This window comes from Phycodurus eques, chromosome 13 (assembly GCF_024500275.1).
Source record: "Phycodurus eques isolate BA_2022a chromosome 13, UOR_Pequ_1.1, whole genome shotgun sequence".
Taxonomy (NCBI): Eukaryota; Metazoa; Chordata; class Actinopteri; order Syngnathiformes; family Syngnathidae; genus Phycodurus; species Phycodurus eques.
Window position 1 is genome coordinate 10,929,733 of NC_084537.1, and position 25,214 is coordinate 10,954,946.

Consider the following 25,214-nt stretch of genomic DNA (forward strand, 5'->3'; position numbering starts at 1 on the left):
GGATCATGTACACAAATGCCTCCAAAAAATAAAAATGACATTTACCAATTCTACGGTTTTCACATTTCATTTTCACTTCACTCAGTCTCTGCATAAGATTGAGGATCTGAATGTAGAGTTCCTGTTTAAACAAGGTGGATGTGATGGGATTTATGAATCCATAAAGGGGGCAAGGGCATGCATGTCTGATACCACCAGCCCATCATCTGGGTCGGCATCAGCGCTGTGATCCTAGAGAAGTTGCTCCATTGACGGAAAGACCGGAAGGTGAATTGGAGTAATGAAAATGCTGTGTTTCCCTTCAAAACTATTTCAGAGGAGACAACATTTGATATAAATGCAAACTTAATATTGAAATAAACCCCAAGATTATAGAAAAAAACAGTCTATCTGTAATTAGTTTCTTTTTGTCAACAGAAAAATTGTCTAACTTTAAATTTGTGTGTATATAATCAAGCTCTTTCAGTTATTTAGGATTTGTGCTTCCCTTTTATGCTAATTCCGTCTTTGAGCCGTGCTGGTTGTAAGTGTTGAATTTTATTTAGTAATGTAATCATAAGATGATAAAGAAATGTAACCAGTGGCCATATACTGTACAGTACGGATGACTCAGTATGGTAGCTAACGTTAGCAATATAGCTAACGGCATTGCTAAATTGTTAATAAACTGTGGCTGTGCATAATGTTACAACATCACTTCTTCCTAGTACATAATTGACAACATATACAAAAGATGCACTTCCTTAAACACGTTCACATTTTTTTCACATCACACTGAGCAGCAGAGCCAATGTTAGGAATGCAAGATTCAATTTTCGATCACCTAACTCATTCGCTGCCAGCCTTCCCAGTTAACATGGGCATTTGACTTCTAAATTGTACAGAAGCCTTTGTTTGCAATGACAAGTTCAAGATGCCTCCTATATGGAGAAACTAGTCGCATTCATTGCTCTAATGTGATTTTGGCCCATTCCTCTACACAAGCAGTCTTCAAATCTCGAAGGTTCCGTGGGCTTCTTTTATGGACCTTGAATTTCAGTTATTTTCGATTGGATTCAAGTCAGGTGATTGGCTGGGCCATTCTAGCAGCTTTATTTTTTTTCTTTGAAACCAGTTGAGTTTCCTTGGCAGCATGTTCTGGATCATTATCCTGCTGTCAATAGCACCTTTGGAGATAGATTTAGTGAGATCTATGGTGACGTGGTAAATAGTTATTGCAGCCGCTGTACATACCACGTGATGCGTCACAATCTTTTCACATTAGTGCTTTTAATTGGCTCAAAGATAAGGATACAAAAGGTATGCATTTTTTAAATGATACATAATTATGGCACATTATTGTGTGGACCCCAAAGCCACGGTTTATGAAACCGAACCACTTCCAAAGAATATATTACAGTAGATTGAATTGCAGTATTAGTAGGAGTAGATTAGGTTGAGTAAATGTTTACTTTTCTAAATTTATAATCTGATCACACAATTCTAGTATTGAGGAGTTCACATCATACACAGGATAGGAGAAAAAGATACATTAAAAAATAGACCAGCCTACAGTTGTAGAATAAAACTTTTATTACAACATTATACAATAAGAAGAATATTTGGTGCTTTAATATCGGGATAAAAACAGCTGAAAGAGGAATGTCAGGAGCTCACAGTTTATCTGGTGAGGGAATAATTGGCATGGATGGACCTTAATGGGCCACCTTTGACAAGTAAAATTTGTTTCAAATGTTCTTGCCTTGAATTAGACAAGAAAACATTTGGCTCTCACTGGGGCATGACGTCACCTAACAGTACATTAGAAAATGAAGAAGCCTTCACTTGTCAAAGAAATGTAATGAATAATATCCTTCGTTTGTAAAGCCAACAGTATTACAGGTAACAGTTTGTCCAACTCAAAACTATGACAGCCACTCTTTCATGCTGACCTGACAACCGGAAAACATTTCATTTGAAACGATTTCAGATGCATGTCATATAGCATGCATGAGGGTAATATCATATATAATGTTCATAACAACAGTTCATGGCACACTTTCTTTACTTGGGCAGGGTGGGTATTTTTCACCCTCCCATAAAAAGTATTCAGACTATGACTAGTTGTTTCTGACTCTCAGTGAGGCGCTTTCAAAAGGAAAATATTAGCAATAGCATGTGCTTTAAAACATTGTTTAGGACCAAATATACCAGAAGAACTGAGTCAGCTTTAGTGTCAAATTTGTCAATGTAAAAAAATGAAAAGGTAACAGATGATTTTGTATTAAAAAATAAACTTTATATGCCACTTTGAATCCATGGGTCACTTCATTGTAGTAGCTGGCAAACAAAAAAAAAAAGCATAAGAAATAAAACAGAGCATATATATTTATAATTAATTATAACACTGTTTGTGTGTGTGTATATATATATATACATATATATATATATATATATATATATATATATATATATATATATATATATATATATATATATATATATATATATATATGTATATATATATATATATATATATATATATGTATATATATATATATATATATATATATATATATATGTATATATATATATATATATATATATATATATATATGTATATATATGTATATATATATATATATATATATATATATGTATATATATATATATATATATATATATATATGTATATATATATATATATATATATGTATATATATATATATATATATGTATATATATATATATATATATATATATATATGTATATATATATATATATATATATATATATATATATATATATATGTATATATATATGTATATATATATATATATATATATATATATATATATATATATATATATATATATATATATATATATATATGTGTGTGTATGTATATATATATTTTTTCCCCCCTCTTTTTATATATATATATATATATATATATTTTTTTTATATATATATATATATATATATATATATATATATATATATATATATATATATATATATAAAAACTGAATTGTTAAAACTTTTGCAGATTTATAAAAAAAAAACAAAAAAAAAACTGAAATATCACACAGCCATAAGTATACAGACCCTTTGCTCAGTATTTAGTAGAAGCACCCTTTTGAACCAATACAGCCATGACTAATTTTGGGGATGATGCAAGTTTTTCCACACCTGGATTTGCGGATCCTGTAGCATTCCTTCTTGCAGATCCTCTACGGTTCTGTCAGGTTGGATGGTGAACGTTTGTGGGCAGCCATTTTCAGGTCTTTCCAGAGATGCTCAATTGGGTTTAAGTCAGGGCTCTGACTGGGCCATTCAAAAACAGTCACGAAGTTGTTCTGAAGCCATTCCTTCAGTATTTTAGCTGTGTGCTTAGGGTCATTGTCTTTTTGGAAGGTGAACCTTCGGCCCAGTCTGAGGTCCTGAGCACTCTGAAGAAGGTTTTTGTCCAGGATATCCTTGTACTCGGCCGCATTTATCTTTCCTCCGATTGCAACCAGTCGTCCCTGCAGCTGAAAAACACCTCCACAGTATGATGCTGCCACCACCATGCTTCACTGTTGGGACCGTATTGGACAGGTGATGAGCAGTGCCTGGTTTTGTCCACACAACCCACTTAGAATTAAGGCCAACAATTTCGATCTTGGTCTCATCAGACCAGAGAATCTGACTTCTCACCATCTTGGAGTCCTTCAGGTGTTTTTTTTTTTCTAACAAACTCCATGCGGGCTTCCATGTGTCTTGCACTGAGGAGAGGCTTCCCTCAGGCCACTCTGCCATAGAGCCCCGACTGGTGGAGGGCTGCAGTGATGGTTGACTTTCTTGAACATTCGTCCATCTCCCGACTGCACCTCTCTCACCAAGGCTCTTCTCCCTCGATTGCTCAATATGGCCGGACGACCAGCTCTAGGAAGGCTTCTGGTCTTCCCAAACGTCTTCCATTTAAGGATTATGGAGGCCACTGTGCTTAGGAACCTTAAGTGCAGCAGAATCTTTTTTTTGTAACCTTGGCCTAATCCGTGCCTTGCCACAATTCTGTCTGAGCTCTTCAGGCAATTCCTTTGTCCTGATGATTCTCATTTGCTCTGACATGCACTGTGAGCTGTAAGGTCTTATATAGACAGGTGTGTGGCTTTCCTAATCAAGTCCAATCAGTCTAATCAAACACAGCTAGACTCCAATGAAGGTATAGAACCATCTCAAGTATGATCAGACGAAATGGACAGCACCCGAGTTAAATATATGAGTGTCATAGCAAAGGGTCGGAATAATTATGGCTGTGTGATATTGCAGTTTTTCTTTAATAAATCTGCAAAATTTTCAACAATTCCGTTTTTTTTACGTCAATATCGGGTGCTGTGTGTACATTAATGAGGAAAAAAAAAACTATTTTAGCAAATGGCCGCAATATAACACAGAGTGAAAAATTTAAGAGGGTCTGAATACTGTCTGTACCCACTGTATGTATAGCAGGCGCACAGAATACTCATTTTTGCCCACAAAATACTAAATTGTGGCCACAAAATAGGTATAACATGCACACAAAATACTCGTTATATCTACAGTGGGGCAAAAAAGGTATTTAGTCAGCCACCAATTGTGCCACAACCTGGACAGGTGTCTTTTATACTGATAAAAGAGTTCAAACAGGTGCCATTAATTCAGGTAACGAGTGGAGGACAAAGGACACTCTTCAAGAAGTTACAGGTCTGTGAGAGCCAGAAATCATGCTTGTTTGTAAGTGACCAAATACTTATTTTCCACCATAATTTTCTAATAAATTCTTTAAAAAAAAATAGATTTTCTGGATTTTCTCTCTCTCATTTTGTCCCTCATAGGTGAGGTATACCTATGATGAAAATTGCAGGCCTCTCTCATCTTTTTAAGTGGGAGAACTTGCACAATTGCTGGCTGACGAGATACTTTTTTGCCCCACTGTATATTGTGTCAACACAGTTCTAAGGGGATCATTCTCACTCACTCCATCTTTTCAAACGTCACCCTCTCCATCCCCCTGCTTCTGCATCTGGGCCTGCATCTTGGCGATCATTTCCTGCATTCGTCTCAGCTGGAAGACAACAGCATCCACAATTAAACACAATCTGTAATTCTTCTTGTTTTTTAGTTTTACATTAAAATTCCGCAAGAGTGGCACTACTGTAAACAACAGCAAGCAAGCCACTGCTTATTGTTAAGTTTGCCGGCACCATAGCTGGCGATAAATTTGTTTTTGCTCGCAACTCAAGACAAAAATCAATCGAAAGATGGCTCACATCTTGAAAAACACGTAAGGGCTATTACTGTATCTACTTAAAAATAAAATAAAAACACTTTTTTTTTTTTTTTTTGAAAAAAATCATACACCAATTTATTGCTAATTATTTGGCACACACCAAGGGTCTGCCAGTTTGAAAACCACTGTTCACTCGATACAGTGCCATGTGTGGCACTACCCACCTCAGCCTCCTTCTCCTGCAGAATCATATCCTTGTCCATTTCCTCCGGTTCCGGACCATTTCTGTAGCAGCCGCACAGGGACACAGTTACTATATAATGCTACTTTCAAGCCCACATTGTCAATTATTTTATAACTACTCAGAAAAAGATCGTGATATTGGGCTTTTGGGTGAAATTTCAGGACAAATCTAAAATGCACCATAACCTTTACAGGTGAACCTAATTGGCCCTTCTCTAAACTTTTCAATGCACGTGCCCAGCTGTTGAATGTTTCAGTACTTTTTGCACAACTTTCTGTTCTCTAACAAGGAACTGAACAGGGAGGGGGAGAAAAAATAAATCACAATCTACTGATGACAGTTTACAACGGATATAAAAAGTCTACACACCCCTGTTCACATGCCAGGTTGATAGAGGGCAAAAAAAAAAATGTCAGGAAAAGCCTACTAGAACAGCTCAAATTGATTTGCGGTTAACCAGAGGCACTTAAACTGGTGGCAGCTGCGTGTTGACACCCATTTAACATGAACATTATAATAATATAATTGTGTTAATTCTGAACACAATTGAGTGGCCAACTTAACTGTTACAATGCAATTAAATTGAGTTGTACAGGTTATTTTTTTTCTTCCATCAAAATGGTTAATTCATCCTTTTTTTCATGATTCATCATTACTTTTAATCAGGGGTGTGCAGACTTTTTATATCCAGTGTGGGCTCAGTGGCAATTTCCCTTTCAGAATATCCTGTTTGAAGCCTCACTGTCACCCGAAAGCGATATATCCCTAATTTATTGTGAGTAGAGCACGTGGATAAACCAACAATAAAAAAACTAATCCAAATGTGAAGTTGCATTGTAAGCGATGTGCACCAGTGTAAGAGTTGATTCTGTGTGAGGTTTATATGGCAGGAGTGCAGCTCATTATTAGGCAAACATGACAAAAGCCACATTGAAAAAAGTGGAATAAGTGGGTCAGTGGATTAGTCGAGTGGTCTGCTAGAGGAAAGGGGGCATCTACAAAAGATGAGAGCAGTGAGCTTGGAGGAAAGGAAGCAGCAGAAGGTGAAAGTCACAGGGGAACTGCAATACCTCCCCCACTTGACAATAGACTAACCCCGCCCCCCACAAAAAAAACAAAAAACAGTACCTCCAACTGTCCACTGGGAATTGGAAAACTCAAGACCAGAACCCCATCATAGCGCAGATGGCCGGGTAATGTGAAGACCAGTAAAACCAGTCCCTTTTCCTGCATTGGCTTTATAGGGAATAACTGAAAAAAACTTATTTGGAGCTATTTTGAGGGTGATGATTTGTTAATAATGAGAACGTGGCAACTCTGTTCAAGTCCGCTATTAGCTATACATGCTATTGAAAAACTAGCAGCTAATCCATGGTTAGCTGCTAGTTTTTCATGGACAGGCAAATTTGGGATTTTTAAAAACGGATCAAAAATTATTATTATTTTTTTTTAAATAAAATAATGTGTCCGTTTTTTATTTTGTTACTTATAATCAGTTGACCTATAATTAATTAGCTAACTATTTCACAAAACGTTTATTTTTGTAAATGGTTTACTTTAAAATAATCCATGCACATTTTTTGTTGCATTACTATTTAGAACATACAGTCCCCTCCAAAAGTACTGGAATGGCAAGGTCAATTCCTTTTTTTTTTGTTGTGTTCTGAAGACATTTGAGTTTCAGATCAAAAGATGAATATGAGACAAAAGTTCAGAATTCCAGCTTTTATTTCATGGCATTTACATCTACATTCATAAACTAGCCAATTATTTAAAATAATAAAAATGTAAAACTGTTTGAGTAATATTTGGTTTAGAAATAAAATTATTAAATGGTATCAAATTTATTTTACTAATAGTTTCATTTTATATAAAATTTGATAAAAATAAAATGTAAAATTCTTTAGTTTTCAAATATTTTATCTTATGTAAAGTAGTTTATTAAAAAATAAATGTAATCACAAAGTAGCCATCTATTTGTAAAATAAACATTTTACTAATATTTTGTATTTTATGGAAAATGTTAGTTTAATAAAATAACCAAAATAAGCCAATTTCAATTATATTTAATAATTTATATGTATAATTATATTGAACTAAGAACATGACAAATATATTGTATTTTATGAATGGTTTATTCAAAAAAATAAAATAATCCATACTGATTTAAATAAAAATATAAAATGTATTTAATAATAAACTATTTAATAAAATACAACATTGTAGGCATTGCAATTTCACCAGTGGCTCAAAAACGTTAAATTACATTACAGGACTAATGTGAATAATCGGTAGTCGTACATGTGTGTCGCGGGCCCTACTTTGCCCATCCCTGATGTTGTTGGCCCACGAAAACACTAAACACCTGTTGGACTTGCTCGTTGCCAGCGTCGTTTACATGCAAAATGATGAGTTAGAACTACAGTACAACTGACACTACTTCAGGAATTATAATGGTTATTTCTGAATAAATACAAACTAAATCTAGAAATTATGTCATCTGCTTTGATATATAAATATAGACCTGGTACAATATATACCGGTTCTTGTATATTTGATTCAAAGGTGTGTGTTGAGCTAAACGACTTAAAATGTCATAGTGTTTTTCCTACTGTCTTAATGTAAATGTGATGGTGTTGTTTGAGGCGGGGGGAGGAGGTGCAGAGAAGCAAGCGGACAGACAGGTAGTACGTACGCAGGGGACAGAGGCAGAACGTAACCATGGGAGGACAACCTGCCGCTGCGCTTCAGGCGATCCGAGCGGAAGTTCTCATAGTGCAGGTCCTGGGTCACCTCCTGCAGATCCTGCATGTGGGTTCTGTGGTGTTGTGGAAAAATGGTGAGATACAGGTGCATTTTAAATTAGAATATCGCGGTAAACAGATTTTTTTTTCTAAAAGTTCCATTTAAAAAGTGGAACATATGGATTCGCAACAGTAAAATATTTTATAAGTGTATATTTTTAATAAATAAATGTGGGACTGTTTAGTTGAACACAAAGCTATTCTTTTGCATGAATGGCAATAGGGGGATTCCAGGTCAATTCTACAATCTGCCATCTAGTGGAGGAGCATTTAATTTTTCATCCTGTAACTACACATCGCTAGCATCGATAGAGGAACGAAGATACACCGATTTTATGAGCAAACAGAAAAACTTCAGGTGGGTCACTATGTGTCTGTTTTCTTATTGCAATCAGGTATGTTTTATAGATTATAAGTAGTAACTCTTCTTACATCAGCATGGTGCGCAGCTTGAGGAAGTCATTGTGCTCGGGGTTCTCCACCTCCACCACTCCCCAGGGATACAGGCGGCCCCGCACCTTCTTCCCCTTGGCCTCGATCTGCTGGTTGGAGCCTACCACCGCGAAAGGGATGCTAGCCTGGGGAAGATCAGCAACTTCTAAGCATAGTTGGTGGCCAAAGAGCACATTTAATGCTTAAGTTGTTGAAACGTGAAAACAGGGATCAAAGATGAAACTGAGTTTACCTTGAGGATCCTAGTCTGCTCTTTAAAGTCTTCATCCTCATCTGACTCAGCGTCAGGGAGGTGGTAAATCTTGATACCATGTTCATCAATTTCATCAAGAATCTGAGCAAAGTAACGCACAAGGGCTAGAATTAATTGTTCAGTTACAACACAAAAAATAAAGACAGGAGCAGTTTCTGGTCCCTAGGCCCTACAAACTTGGGATTTTTCCCCCTAAATGTAGTTTCAGGTGTTTGTGTTTTGAATTCCATTCCTCATACAAAATCCCTTAAAAACTAACATTTTGGAAAATTATGGGGTTTAAACTGTGCTATAGGAATAGTGAACATGCCATCACCTTCTCTCCATAAATTACATTTTGTGCAAGTACAGACAGACTGTTGATTTAGGAATTAAGGATTCTATACACACTTCTTTATTGTGTGTTAAAATACATTTAGAATGTGTATAAAAGTGTACTTTATGTTTCAAGCATGTGGTATTTTGAGGATTAAACTATTGAAAATATTTTTTAAATAGTCACTCTCTCTAGATCGCAGATTTTCATCTATAGCGGTTGGGTCGAAAATATTTTTTAAATGGTCACTCTCTAGATCGCAGATTTTCATCTATAGCGGTTGGGTCTGGAATGTAACTGTGGACATGAACAGGGGATCACTGTACACTCATTCACTGAGATGCCTCAAGACTTTGCACACGATAGTAGGAACTGGCAAGCATAACATATCTTGCGCACCCTGCGCTTAAGCCTTTCTCGCTCTCTGAGGGTGAGCGTGTCTGCCTTGGCGATGACAGGAACCACATTGACCTTATTGTGGATGGCCTTCATGAACTGAACATCCAGGGGTTTCAAGCTGGGAAAACAAGAAACAAGCAGGCGGCACATTAGTGAAAATACTGCAGTACAGTTAGCAATGAATGTGCAAATTTATCTTTGGCGTTCCAGTGAGCAGGAGGCACTTACCCGTGGCCAAGCGGAGAGATGAAATAGAAGCAGCAGTGAACTCTGTTGTCGACAATGTGGCGGCGATTTAGGCCGCTCTCGTCGTGGAGGTAACGCTCAAACTGGTCGTCTATGTAGCTGATAATGGTGCTGAAACTGGTCGGAGAAAAAGTTATACATCACATTTAAATGAATTTTCTGCCCCCAGTTGTAGGTGCCTGTGCTTCCACAAGTACAGGATAAACCTAAAATTCACTATAACCTTTACAGGTGACTCAATTTCATCATCTCTAAACTTTTTAATGCACCTCCAACTGGTAGCTTTACACAAATCATATTTGAGAGCGTTCAGGTGTGATGACCTTAGATAATATCCCTTTCAGCTGTGTTTAGCGTTCCTTGAAAGAGTATTTGTTGTAGGGGTGCAGTTATCGAAAAGTTTAGAATCGATTACCCATAGATTAATCAGATATAAATTGATTTTGCATTATTAAATTACAATGGGCAGCATGGTGCTCAACTGGTTAGCACATCTGCCTCACAGTTCTGAGGAGCCGGATCAAGTCCAGCCTTGCTTGTGTAGAGTGTACATGTTCTCTCCGTGCATGTGTGGGTTTTCTTCGAGTACTCCGGTTTCCTCCCACATCCCAAAAACATGCATGGTAGATTAATTGAAGACTCTAAATTGCCTGCGGGTGTGAATGTGAGAGTGAATGGTTGTTTGTTTGTATGTGCCCTGCGATTGGCTGACGACCAGTTCAGAGTGTACCCCGCTTCTCGGACAGAGTCAGCCAGGATAGGCGCCAGCACGCCTGCGACCCTAGTGAGGATAAGCGGTATGGAAAATGGATGGATCAATAAATAACTACACATGTGAGGGGCAGGTATTATTGCTGTCTACTTCAGGTCACTACAAAAGGTTTGAGGCAGAGATTGTGCTTTGACTTTCTTTGTAACAGAATTATTCAAGTTTTTCAGTTAATCATTTCAGTATTTTTCTGCACAACTTCCTGTTCTCTAACAAGGAGCTGAATGGCAAAATTCACAACAGGTGTTTGATCCATAAAAATATCCAAGGATGTCCATTTCTATGCCTTTCTGTGACTCTCTGTGTTGCAACCTGATGATGACATTCTGTGACACTAAACTCAGTGACCTGGTTGCAACAGAAAGACTGGAAGAGTCACAGAAAGGCATAGAAGTGGAAGATCTTGGAAATCTTCGATGACAGTGCAACCAAGGACAACGGGGGAAGTGAGTGAGCGAGCGAGTTTGTGTTTCGAGGCAACTGAAAAAAAATATCAATCGTGTCTTTGATTAAAATTGACTTGACTGCAAAAACTATGAAGTCGTTCAACCCCCATTTCATACCAGTCCTGGCTGTTGATGGCATCTCCATAGCCCGGGGTGTCAACCACAGTGAGACGCAACTTGACGCCCCGTTCCTCGATTTCCACAGTCGATGCCTCGATCTGAACTGTCCTCTCGATTTTCTCTGTTTGGGAATGAAAGGACCGTGAATGCATGAAGCTCAGCAACATGACAAACGCCACGGCCTGGAGGCCTGTGCGTGTTTGTGCTGGTGTTCTACCTGCTGCTCCTGGGATGATTCTCTCAGGGTAGAGGTCAGTCAGGAACAGGCTATTGATCAGGGTGGATTTTCCAAGCCCAGATTCACCTTTTGCCACAAAAGGACAAAAACAAAAGACAGACAAACAAAAACAATATACACAACTGAGTGCTAGTTGGGACTGGTGAATAATCTTATGCAGACTGTAACGAAGAATATATATTTTGGTTCTTGGCATTGCAGGGGGAGATGACACCTTCCTGAAAAACACTCTGGGCCTCTAACCAGGAAACAGACACAACACAAGCTCTGACTTCACTGTTAATCTTTCCCAGAGTTATCAAGTGGTTAATCCTGGTACCTGAGGAACGAGTGAACATGTTTTGATTCGTAATCTGTCAGCACTACAGCATGACTGTTTTGACTGATTCATAAATTATGAACGCTAAATACCTAAGGGACATGTGCATCTGCTGATGTTGAATGAAAGGCTTTACAATCAATTTGTAGTGGTTTCGCACTTTATGTACGCCAACCAGTTTTGGATTTTCTTAACTCCCTGCATCCAGAAGGATGTCCAGATCAGCCCCAGAGGGCTTTCTGGATCAGTTTGCAAAGACACTGCACAAATCTTATTAGGTAAACCACTATATTACACAAGGAACCATATTTGGTAACCTAGGTAAGTGTTGAAATTTGACCCAACACACCTTATTGTGAGAAAGTAGCAGTGTGAGAGCTCTCACAATCAATTAGCAAAGTTAAATGAATAGTGATGTGTGAACACACCCCGCACCAATTTTTTTTTTCCTCTGATGATACAGTATATAATCTCAAAACATTTTCAACCTTTAAATATGACGTACAACCTTTGCAATTAAATTGTAAAAGAAAAATATATATTCATCTGGTTGCATAAGTGTTGAACACTGCACCCACCAGACTTTCAGCGTTGGTTCTGTTAAGTGATGTTTAACTGTTCTAACTGGGTTGATTTTTGTAGGATTCTACTTTTAAAACACATTCTGATTGTCTTGATAGGACTCCTAAATCGGAGGTGTTACTAACCAAGAACTTGTTGGCATGCCTTACAATGAAATTATTCAAAACTTATGCCTCAATGGTAAAGAAGCCTTATTTACTTACAGTGGAACCTTGGTGTACAAATTAAATCTGTTCCACGACTATTTGAAAAGCGAAACGTTTGTGAAACAAGGTAGTTTCCCATTAAAATGAATGGAAATGCAATTAATCTGGATGCAACCGAGTTATAGTTACGTTACTCTTTCGTCTTTCAGTGTTGAGAAAAGCACGATACAGATTTGACTTGAAGATATTACTGTTTGGAGGAAAAAAAAAAAAAAAAAAAAAAAACATGATTGGTCTTTGTGTTTGTGATCTTTTGATAATATCGCTAGCAGTTTTCACTTTCTTTGGAGCCATACTGAGAGCCAATTTAGAGCAAAAATACCTGTATTGTCATGTGACGCACCGAAAATGCTCAATTAGGTTTAAGTCAGGTCTCTGTCTGGACCATTCAAGAACAGTCACGGAGCTGTTCTGAAGCCACTTCTCTGTTATTTTAGCTGTGTGCTTAGGGTCATTGTCTTGTTGGAAGGTGAACCTTCGGCCCAGTCTGAGGTCCTGAGCACCCTGGAGAAGGTTTTCGTCGAGGATATCCCTGTACTTGGCCACATTCATCTTTCCTTCGATTGCAACCAGTCGTCCTGTCCCTGCAGCTGAAAAACACCCCCACAGCATGATGCTGCCACCACCATGCTTCACTGTTGGGACTGTATTGGACAGGTGATGAGCAGTGCCTGTTTTTTTCCACATATACCACTTAGAATTAAGGCCAAAAATCAGACCAGAGAATCTTATTTCTCACCATCTTGGAGTCCTTCAGGTGTTTTTTTTTTCTACCAAACTCCATGCGGGCTTTCATGTGTCTTGCACTGAGGAGAGGCTTCCATCGAGCTACTCTACCATAAAGCCCCGACTGGTGGAGGGCTGCAGTGATGGTTGACTTTCTAGAACATTTTCCCATCTCCTGACTTCGTCTCTGGTGCTCAGCCACAGTGATCTTTGGGTTCTTCTTTACCTCTCTCACCAAGGCTCTTCTCCCCCATTGCTCAGTTTGGCCGGACGACCATCTCTAGGAAGGGTTCTGGTTGTCCCAAACATCTTTCATTTCAGGATTATGGAGGCCACTGTGCTCTTAGGAACCTTAAGTGCAGCAGAATTTTTTTTTGAAACCTTGGACAGATCTGTGCCTTGCCACAATTCTGTCTCTGAGCTCTTCAGGCAGTTTCTTTGACCTCATGATTCTCATTTGCTCTGACATGCACTGTGAGCTGTCAGGTCTTATAAACAGGGGTGTGGCTTTCCTAATCAAGTCCAATCAGTATCATCAAACACAGCTGGACTCCAATGAAGATGTAGAACCATCTCAAGGATGATCAAAAGAAATGGACAGCACCCTAGTTAAATATATGTGTCACAGCAAAGGGTCTGAATACTTATGGATGTGATATTTCAGGTTTTTTTTTTTAAAATAAATCTTCAAAAATCTCAACAATTCCGTTTTTTTCTGTCAATATGGGGTACTGTGTGTACATTAATGAGGGGGAAATGAACTTAAATGATTTGAGCAAATGGCTGCAATACAGCAAAGAGTGAAAATTTTAAGGGCATCTGAAGACTTTCCCATACCCACTGTATGTAGAGCTAAACACCACCAGAATCCTCTGTGCAATCTTCCGAATTTTGGGAAATTTGTCTGTGCTTAATGAAGCATAAAACTCATCCAGTTTGAGAGTTGAACTTCTCTTTTAAGACAGTAACGCATTGGAGAACAATCAGTTCCATCTGCAGCTCCCATTGTTTCAGGGTCTGTTTCAGGGTCTTGTGTGACTGAATCTTGGATGGCAGTTTGTCAGATAAAGGTGTTTTGCTGAGCCTGCAAGCTTGAGTTTAACCGCTGAGCCGTAGCCATCAGTTCCTGCGTTGAATGGCTGTTAGCATAATCAGTATGTTTGGTAGAAAAGTGACAGCTGTTATGTTCCTCTAAAACCGCAGTGGTTTCTTAACAAACTAGACATACAGCCTTTGACCGGACCTCAGTGGAAAAAGTATTTAGCAGTCCATTCTATATTAAACACTCAGCACTCACTTCCAACTTTTATTTTCTTTGGCCCACTCATGGTTGACGAAAGGTTCAGAGCAGTAGTAGATTAAAAACAGAAAAGCCAAAGACAAGTCAGTGTATCACTGTAACTATCGCGCTACCTGCGAACCACTCGGCATTACAGGAAAAGTTCAAATGAATGTAGTCCTGATTTTGATATGATTTGGGTGATTCTGTAACCAATCTTTGGCGGGCCGGATTGAAATGATCAACGGGCCTGATGTGGCCCGCGGGTCGTAGTTTGCCCACCCCTGAGTTAACGTCTTTAATGAGCCTGAAATGCATGTTTTGGGAATGTGGCAGGAAGCCGAAGTACGGGAAGAAAACCCACGCAAGCACAGGCAAAACATGTTAACTTCACCTAGAGAGAGTTGGAGTCGCGATTAGAACCCAGAATCTGAGAACTCTGAGGAAGACTACATGAAATGAAAACTAGCACCAAGTAGCTAGGTCACTTTATTCTGTGTGGTGAAAATCAATCAAGAGACCAAACGTGACTATCAGAGAAAGTCTGATCTCGACAGGGTCTCAAGCAACTACTTGATGTGTGAATCTTGTGATTGTGGTTTCCAACAGAGCAATAACATGTTTCTTTGCATCTACAAGGGAGTCTAGTCTATACAAGAAAACATAATTTAAAATAACTTGTAACAATGCCAGCAGAAGATCAGGCAGAAGGTGAAATCACCATTTAGTAAGGTCAGGAAAGGACAGAGTGAGTCTATTTCACTGTTTGAAACAATCCCTGCAGGCACACAGGCCACATTTCACACTGGGTTTATTTTAAAGCGAAAAGGATGAGCAGTGTTTCAGAGATCTTCCACCCTCCCCCTTTCCAAAGTGGGGCTCAGGGAGTGAGTCACAGCACTCACATCAGGAGTTTACACGGTTGCAGACTCCAGCTGAACAACTAGACTGATGAGCTACTTGCAATACACACACTACACTTACGCATTAAGACAAGCTCAACACAGCAGTGTTTGCTGTGTAGGGCTGTTTTTTTTAATATAAGCCTATGAAAGATTAATGAAAGAGCATACCACCACAAACATTATCTGAATGTTATGAAAACAGGATCATAAACTTACCGACAACCATAAGGGTGAACTCAAAGCCCTTTTTAACGGACTTGCGATGGACCTGATTGGGCAGGTTGGCGAAACCAACATAGCCTGGGGTCTCCGGGTTAGTGAACTGGCCCTGCTGTAAAAACAAAAAAAATAACAGATAAACATAGTAGCTAAATATGTAGCTTTTTTTGTCTATAAAATCAGACACAATTGTTACCCCCCCCCCCTTTCCAGTGTTTATTGCTCTTTATTGAAACTGAGGCAAGAACTGTAAAATCACTCGTTTTGCAGGAACAAGATGGCAGGTTTCTTCTCCAAATCCAAAAGTTGTCACAAATTTTAAAAGATTTTAGTCGCCGATTAAGGACTTGGGGCTGACTTGTCTAAAACAATTTAAGATTCAACAACAACTACTCCGTTTAACATTTATCTGCCATTATAAGACCCAAAAAGACAGGTAAGCTACAGTGGATAGGTCTAACACCCCTGTTCAAATGCCAGGTTTTTGTGATATATAAAAAAAAATTAAAAAAAAAGAAAGAAAATTAATCATTTCAGAACATTTTTCCACCATTAATGTAATATATAACCCGTACAAATCAATTAAAAAAGTAATCCTTTTCAGGGGAAAAGTACAAATAAACAGATAATGCACAAATGTGCACACCATTTTATAACTGAAGCTGTCGCTGTGTTCAGAATAAACCAATCACATTGAAACTTGTTAAATGGCAGTCAGCAAACATCTTCCACCATGTAAAGTGCCTTTGATTAACCTCAAATAAATTTCAGATGTTCTACTAGGCTTTTCCTGACATTTATCTTTCTTTCTAGAAGTCTAAAGGTTTTGTGCTTACACTGTCTGCTTTTTGGAATTGTTCATAATTCTAAGGTCCCAGTTCCATCTTAAGAAAAACAGTCTCAAAAGCATGATGCTGCCACCCCCAGGCTTCCCTGTAAGTATGGTGTTCTTTTGGCAATGAGTGGTGATGTGGTTTTTTTTTTTGCGTGCGCCAAACAAACATTTCAGAAAAATGGAGAGAATTTCAAGAATTTCAAGCTCGCTTTTGTCAGACTTTTAAACATTTTCCTGCATGCTGGTTGGGATATTTCAAGTGTTTTTGTCTGGTTTTTCAACAAAATTTTGAGAAATTTGTCCGTTTCTTTTATATTACAAATACCTGGCCTTTGAACATCGGTGTGTAGAATTTTTATACTCACTGTACAGTAAGCGGTAACTGGTCAAACATGAAGCAAGCCTCACGCCAGTTATGCGTTTAACTGAGAAGAAAGTAATGGACAATACAGAGACTTGTTTCGGACCATTACAAAGAACAGTATGTTAGTACTGCTAAGTACATAAGTACAGATCTGAGCGCAAAGTGGCTAATGTGCAAATATATGCTGTGACCAAGCAAAATTGTATGACTTGCTCAATCCAAGTAAAAACTTGACTTGCTTGATTTGTTGACACAGTAACTTGGGGCTTTCTTGAAACTTGAAGGTTACGACTTGAGTTACTTATGGACCCTCCCACTTCTGCATTATGAGCAATCACAAAACCATAAAGATGAAGCACACAATGTGACTGCTACTCTCAAAGACTTGCCTTCATTCTGTCACCTTGAGACATGATTACTCCTCACTGCACCTGGAAGGACAGGCATCACATTTCATCGAAAAAGATAAACGACAAAAGAAACTCATTGTCTTCACAAAAACTGTTTGTAATGGTAATGGTAGTAATGCATTCTCATGCCTGAATGCTTACAAGCCTTGGAAGTGTGAGAGACAGCAAGTCTGGTTTGCTTTGTGAGAGCTCAAATGTCACCACACGTAAAAAAAACATGATCTACTTTTCCTGTGAGCTGCATTACGGCTTGTGATATGCTTCTTTGACTTTTATTATTACTTACAGTCAAAGTGTTTCATATTGACTTTCGACACATTTCTATTTTAAGGCTGAATAGTCAAACAAAAAAAGACAAGTCACTTCAGAACAGTATTACTGCAAAAATGATGGTTCAGGCTTCCAATGCGTGTGAAGTCTCCCGCTTTGGCAGTAGTAAACTGGATTGCACTGTATGAATTGGGAGGAGTGTTTGATAATTGCCTTCACGTGCAGAACAGGGGAGAGTTAATAATGCAATTCATGTGGATGTGGGTATTTTTGTGTATACTATGTGATTAATTCACTTTATCCTCATATGTACTGGGGTGAATAATGTAATCCATGACTATATATGTGTGGCTGTTGCCCTATGTGAGTGAGTAATGCAATTTATGAGGGTATATTTGCGCATCCTGAGTAATTCACTTTGTTCTTGTATAGTGAACAATGTAATTTTTGTGTATAAAATTGATTATTTTCTAACGTAACTTTCACTCTTTTCTTGATTTTCTTTCTCACCTGCCACGGTGACTGCAGATGGATTATTAGCAACAAAGCTAGAAACTGACAAATCGCATTTCTGCTCTTATTTAATGTTTTCAGTACATGGTGACCGACAATAAACCGATAGACTGTCTTGATTGATACTCAAACGGGAAAGACAGCCACGTCGTTATTAAACTACCCAAAAAAATATTGTTCTGGACTTTGAATATACATTGTGAAGTATAGTGAATTCAACGGTATAAAATATAAACTGCGTTTAATGAGCGTTTTTACGTGCAAAAATGTGGACCATAAACGCTATCTGTATAACGGTTGACGCTCAAGTGGGTGTGGAACGGGGCTGATGGTGACGTCCACGAACAAATTAAACATTTTAATCATGGTCTCCCGAAAAGGCGATGGAAAGAGGTCAATAAATCAAATCAGTTTACATTCTTAGCACGATAGATAGTATTAACTACTCACTAACTAGCCGATTAGCTTCTCCCTGTTTAACTCGCGATGCTAATTTGAGCCAACTAGCTACTGCGAGCCGAGTCAACCTCGCTGATTTATTTTTCAAAAGTGATGAGCTGCTGGAATATTAACCATTACCTTAAGAGCCCGCTGGAAAATGGAGTGTGGAGAGGACAAAGAGGAGTAAAGACCGGAGGTAGTGAAGAAGAGTTTGGCTTGGCGGACGTCTCGAATTCTTCAGATTCCGGTGCATACAGCTTTCTACAAGCAGACACTAATTGACCAGAATGCACCGCGCGACCCAGGCGGTAACACATTGGGTACGTACGTGGACGCCGCCGCCATATTGGATGTGGAATAGTGAAGGCCCGTTGAAGAGGCCTAATTCATAAACACTAGCAATTCTAAACACTATCAGAAGCACTGACTAACATTTAGAACCTAAATTCTAGTATTGGTGCCATTGTATTGTATGAATTTACTCCCACCAGTCTATTTTCTTAATTTCAGTTAATTTCATTTAAAAAATGTTGCCCAATCAGATTTGAGCCTCTATGTGTTTCCATGTTAATCTAATATGTCCAGGCCCCGAAGAAGTATAGCTGGCCCATGCAATTTAAACTATATTAGCAATGGCAGTATTTGTTTAACCCATCAGATTTCAAATTTATACTCACAGGGCCAGAGCTGGTTCTCAATGACATTAAGTATTTTTCTGTACTCTGATTAGTTGATCAGCGCAATCATTGTTACAGCCATGTTCGACAAGAACACATCTGTAGCGATCTGCACACATTAATCAATTTAATAATCAGCATCTCTGATGAGTACTATGTATTTAATTTTTTAAATGTTTTTGTTATGTTATTATTAGATAAATGTTTATTCTGAAGTGTTACATAACATTTAAGTGGAAGTGATGGCACAGATGTGTGCTGTTATACAGTGAACTCCCACTATTCGCAGGGGATAGGGAATAGCAAAAATCTGCGTGTGAAGGCCTTTTCACACTGCACTTAGCAACGTGCAGCGTGCTGTCGACAAACCTATTCATTGTGTATATGGAAGTTCGAGGGCATTTCTCAACGCACGCTGGGTGTTTGCCGCGCCCTCGAATTGAAAAATTTTCAATTTGAGACAGGGTCACTGTGATGTCAGAAGGCGCATTCAGTAGGAGAGGGGTTGGCGGAGTGATTTCGGAGTGCTAACAGCAATAGACTAACCAGCAGGAAAAGCCACCCTTTTACTTCCTTGTTGGCTGCTACGCAAGTACTTCCAAATATGGGCAAGCTTGCACTCGGGCCGTGTCGTCCTTGCACGCTGCGTTGTGTCGAACACCAAAAAAACGAAGTGCAGTATGAAAATGTCTTTATTGACGATTGACGATCCCAAAAAAGGGTATGTAATTTCCTAAGGAAGCCACAAGATCAAAGTCAAAGGACTACTGTTGTCTAAATGAAGCTCCTCAACTCACTTCAATGTGTTTCCTTGGCACCAAGATACCACCAGATGGCACCAAAACAATACACAGATATTGCAGACACAGGTTAAATAATAATATTAAAAGTTTTACACGTGTAATACGTTGTTTTGGTGCATATATGTAAACGTGTGTGTAAATTAGTCAGAAGCATTAATTTTTTTATGCTTTATAGGCTGCCGCTTTATTAAGTTCACATTGTTGACTTTAAAGGCAGATATGACAAATCCAATATGGTGGACGCGCTGACGTATCACAACAACGGGCCAACCCGCTCAATGAGGCGTCGAATGCATCAACAACAGCTGATGGTTGATGTACGGCTCTGGGCTGATGTGATGACTTATGACTTATGATACAGCCCGAATGCATTGGTTATATGATTTTAAGTCGTTTTACAGTCTAGAAAAAAAGGAATTCGTTTTATATATTTTTTAAATTAGTGCCAATACAATTTTATGTCCAGCGATGCCCTACTCGTATGTAATATTATTTATCCAAAGGAGATCCGGTTATCTGCCCGGACGACGTCTATCATTTGGCATACTGTGCATTAGAAACAATGAAGCCATGTATTTCATTGGAGTAAAAAAAAAAAAAAAAAATCATAACCTTACTGGGTCAGTATGGGTTTTCAAGTTTTTTGAAGGTTTAGTGCTGGTTGCTATGTGGCAAGTTGGTCTAGGGGTATGATTCTCGCTTCCCGGGTTCCAATCCCGGACGAGCCCTGAACCTTACCTTCTTTTTCCAATTTTGCACATCTGCCTCACAGTTCTGAAATTGTGTGTTCGAATCTGGGCTCAGCATTTCGTGTTGCTTTTGCATGTTCTTCCCGTGCTTGCGTTAGTGCTGTGCAGATACACCAGCTTCTTCCCACATTCCAAAAAGTATGCATTTAAAGTCCATTGAAGACTAGTCTAAAATGCCCGTTGGTGTGAGTGTGAATGTTTGCTAAATTGTGCCCTACGATAGGCTGGTGACCAGTCCAGGGTGTACCTTACCTTTCCCCCAAAGTCAGCTGGAAAAGGCTCCAGCTAACGTGTGACCCTAATGAGGACAGCGCTAGCTGTAGAAAAACAAGAGTACACTGGTGTCTTAAGTTACGAGTTTAATCCGTTCCGTGGCCACTGTTGTAACTAAAAAAACTAATATCTCAAAACATCTATCCCCACTGACCTGAATAGAAATTGAATAGCCATTGTGCTGCTCTTTCTGGCTACCTTGGGGCAGTATACGGCAGACAGACGGATATACTGTTCAGTGAGATGTCAACGCTTATTAGTACAGCACTAATATTAGTCGTTCTTCGCAGAGGATAAAGAATATGAGTGTGAGTACTGTTATATTATCTTTTTACATGTGTTGCTGCACCATTTGTGGGCAATCTGTGATTTAAGGGTTATAGCACCATAGATGCTAATTAGCATAGCATTAAGCTAACAGACTGAAAGGTTAAGTGTGGTAGTTTTAAATACACTACACATGTAATTCTCTGTTTTGTTTAGTCCTCTTTGAATAGCAATACACAGCTTGAATGAAGCCTCTTTTAGAAAAAATGTCCAAAAAAGCAAGGCTGTAAAATTAATTAGCAGGACGACAGCTCCTTTCTCAAAAAACTCGTAGGTCTGGTCACTTGTATCTCAAGGCACCTCTATATGAAAAAGCATCATGGGGAGATGCTGTGATGTTTTCACAATGCTCTTTACATTTACACATCCAATTGATTAAATATGGTTTAACACGTCAGCGAAGAACAGTTCGGAGGACCGCCCGGTGGTAGTCGTTCTTATACAGCACCAATATTTAATTCTAGCTCCGAGGCTCAGTCAACTGGCAAATGTTCTCTAAAGCCTTTCTGCCTGTCTATCTGTGTTTTTCTCCTTCTAGCCGCCATAAGAGCCGTGAGATAAGTTGGTAAATAGCAGTCTATTCCATTTGCTGTTGCAGCAAGCATATCTTGAGCACGCGGGGGAAACATTATTTCCATAAGCTTCTTAGTTGCTCTTGGGTCTGTCATTTGTATGGTAGCTTCATGTGATGACTTCAGATGTGACTTTAAATACATTTCAAAAATGTTTTTAAGGGTGGCCACTCTCTTAACAGGGGCAAAGGGCTTATGCAGTATAGATGCTGATAAATGATAATTATGAGGTGCCGTATAGGCCAAAAATAAATACTCTCTCTCAAACACACACACGCACGCACACACACTCACTCACACACACACACGCACACACACACATGTTCGCACACATAACAAAATACATCTCTCATTCACACCTAAAAAACCTCTGTCACACAAAATTCACACCCAACAAAAAGTTCTCTTGTTCACCAAAACCTTCTTACTAAAACAAAAACCCTTCACATAGGGAGGAAAAAGCAATCTTTTTTTCTGTGAGCGACTTTTTTGTCTAAGTGAGACATTTTAGTGAATAAGAACCTTTTGTTTGTGAGAGGTCTTTTGGTGTTGTAAAAGTTTTTGGGTGTCAATGAGGAGGATTTTTTTTGGGTTAATAAGAAAACGTTTGGTTCGTGTGAGTGTTTTGTTTTTTGTGAGTTGTTTGTTGTGTATGAGAGTTATTTTCGTGTGAGTGAGCGTTATTGGGTGAGTGTTTGTGTTTTGGGATGGTGTGAGAGTTTTGTTGGAATGTGGTAGAGCTTTTTTGGTGTGTGGGAGAGGTTTTTATTGAGGCTGAGAGGTTTTTGTGTGTGAGTGAGAGGTATCTTGGAGCATGTGTCATTATTTAGAGTTTTGCTGTGTGTTAGAGTTTTATGTGATAGTGAGAGTTTTTGGGGGTGAGTGAGCATTTTTGGGGTGAGTGTGAGTTTTTGGGTTGGCGTGAGAGGTTGTTTTGGTATGTGGGAGAGCTTTCCTTATGTGAGGCAAAGGTTTTTAGGTGAAAGTGAGAGGTTTTCATGGTATGTGTGAGTTTTTTTTACTGTGAGTGTGAGATATGTTTTTGGTATGAGCATGAGAGGTTTTCTGTTGTTTTTGAGTGTTTTTTTGTTGTGTGTGAGTGAGGTTTTTTTGGTGTGTGTAACAAGATTTTTGGTGACTGTGAGAGGTTTACTTTGGTTGTGAGAGTTTTTGTGGTACGTGTGTGAGACGTTCCCTGGTGTGTGGTGAACATTTTTTGATGTGTGTGAGAGAGGGTTTTGGTTTGTGAGAAACATTTTTGGGTGAGTGTGGGATTTTTTGGGTGTGCATGTTAGAGGTTTTTTGTTGTTAGTGAGAGGGTTTTTGGTGTTTGTGAGGTTTTTTTTAGTGTGCGAGTAAGAAGTTCCCTTGTGTGCCTCAGAGGTTTTTACTGCATATGTGAGAGTTATTTTGGTGTGTGTGTGTGTGTGTGTGTGTGGGTGGGTGGGGGGGTGTATTTGAGAGGGTTTTAGTTGTGTGTGAGAGGTTTTTTTTTTTGTGTGTGAGTGTTTTCGTATGTGCACGAGACGTTTTATGTGTGCGAAGTAAATGTTATTTTTGGCCTATATCTGGTCCTTCATAGATAATTAGCAGTGACTCACATTTAATAATAATTCATCCTTATAAATACTGACTCCTGAAAAATATACAGTAAACACAAACTAACCATTTTAGATAAAATCCCATCCAAATGTGTAGGTCATAAATTCAGATCCAACTATTCCTGTCTGTCATATCTTCCACTTTCCAAGCAGCACTTGATTTATGCTATAGGCCATTTTGAATCTCATGCCCTGGTGGCAGAAAAATCGGTGACAAATGCTTGCTTGTAAATGTAACTCACTGACTGCTGACTTGCTCGTATTACAAACTGGCTGATAGGGACCACCGCGGTAATGTAACAATCAGGTTTATCCTCCCAACCCGGGAGGAAGTGTATTAATTTAGCCAGGATGAGGTCTTATGAAATGATTTGTTGGGCAAAGATCTCTCCCCCCCACTCCCCCATCTCTGTCAACCCGCCCAGGGTCAACCGAAGCATATTCCACTGTCAAAGTGTCAGGAGGAAAGCTATTAAAAGAGCTTTACTTTTCTTAAGTATCATGAGAATAAGTACATGGTTTAGTGAAATCCCTCCCTAAGAGCACTGAAAATCTTTGGGGATTTTCCTTAATGGACCACTCAGAAGTGTCAGAAAGTGTTGTTAGTCAAGAATGCACTTTTTTGGATTTGATTTGATTATTTTAGGAGCTGAAACAACAAAACATGACATGGAAGTGTGATGGAACTTCCTAGTTGTATAGAAACATTGTCTCTGGTTCATTAAGATAGCATGAAAACATAGAACACATTGTAAAGTGGTGTGGAAGTCAGGGATATGAACTATATACTAAGGGCTCTCAAACCTTTTGATTCCAGGGACCCCTTAGAGAGGAGACTCCCCCCCCCCCCCACCCAAGAACTACTGTCATTAGCCTAGTAGCATAATTACCAAGTCATTTTTTAACATTTTTGGACAACAAAAAAAAGCACAACAAATTCAAGAAACAAGAAGGCTCTTCTTGTTTCTTGAATTTGTTGTGCTTTTTTTTTTTTGCCTTCATTTGCCTCAATTCAACCTTTACGGATTACCATGACCTAGATGACTGAGAATCTACACAGACACAAAGAAGAAACAATATTTTTAGTAAGCACATTATTTTTTGTTTTTTTATATCGTGCCAATTATATTTTACCAAATATAATGATTACAATTTTCATTTAGATGAGATATAATGACAGTTGTATCTACAACTGAGATACTGTCATCATCTTTCATTCAGTTTTATCAGTTGGATCCCGGTCAGTATCATCGACAATAGATTGCCTGAAAGGAAAGAAACAAACTGGAATTAGAAAAGCAAAGTTCAGTGCAATAGTGGTCTAAGTCCCAACCTCCATCAAATGTCTTTCAAAAATTGTAACTAAAGCTTGATTTAGACCAGTATTCATCTGAAAGATGTAACTTTTTTCTATTAATTTCTTCACTTAACTTAAAAATGGCAAAAACAAGTTTCGCAACTGTTTTTCCCTCCAGAAAAAGCTGTTGCCAAAACGCATCTTTTTAGTTTAAAATAGCTAACTTGAACCGGGATCCCTCGCCGCTTTTTGGTGCCCGTAAAATGCGTAAATCCATGCTGGCTGGCAATATATGCTTCTACTAAAACAGCTAGTTAGCTTAGC

At 38.5% G+C, this 25,214-nt stretch overlaps 1 protein-coding gene across 2 annotated transcripts; it reads right to left on the minus strand.

Moving 5' to 3' along the window:
• Positions 1-1,554: 1,554 nt before the first annotated feature.
• On the minus strand, positions 1,555-18,865 carry septin2 (septin 2). 2 transcript variants are annotated; one of them, XM_061693732.1, is made up of 13 exons: positions 18,730-18,865; positions 17,347-17,388; positions 15,756-15,870; positions 11,502-11,588; positions 11,282-11,405; positions 9,932-10,066; positions 9,704-9,821; positions 8,968-9,069; positions 8,715-8,860; positions 8,213-8,296; positions 5,459-5,519; positions 4,983-5,069; positions 1,555-2,319 (listed from the first exon to the last, which is right to left on the minus strand). In XM_061693732.1, the coding sequence occupies exons 2-12, from the start codon at positions 17,368-17,370 to the stop codon at positions 4,992-4,994; spliced, it is 1,074 nt and encodes a 357-aa protein (XP_061549716.1). In that variant the 5' UTR covers positions 17,371-17,388; positions 18,730-18,865; the 3' UTR covers positions 1,555-2,319; positions 4,983-4,991. The 2 variants fall into 2 exon arrangements, with proteins under 2 accessions (XP_061549716.1, XP_061549714.1); XM_061693730.1 differs by having other exon boundaries at positions 8,174-8,296.
• Between the last annotated feature and the right edge of the window lie 6,349 nt (positions 18,866-25,214).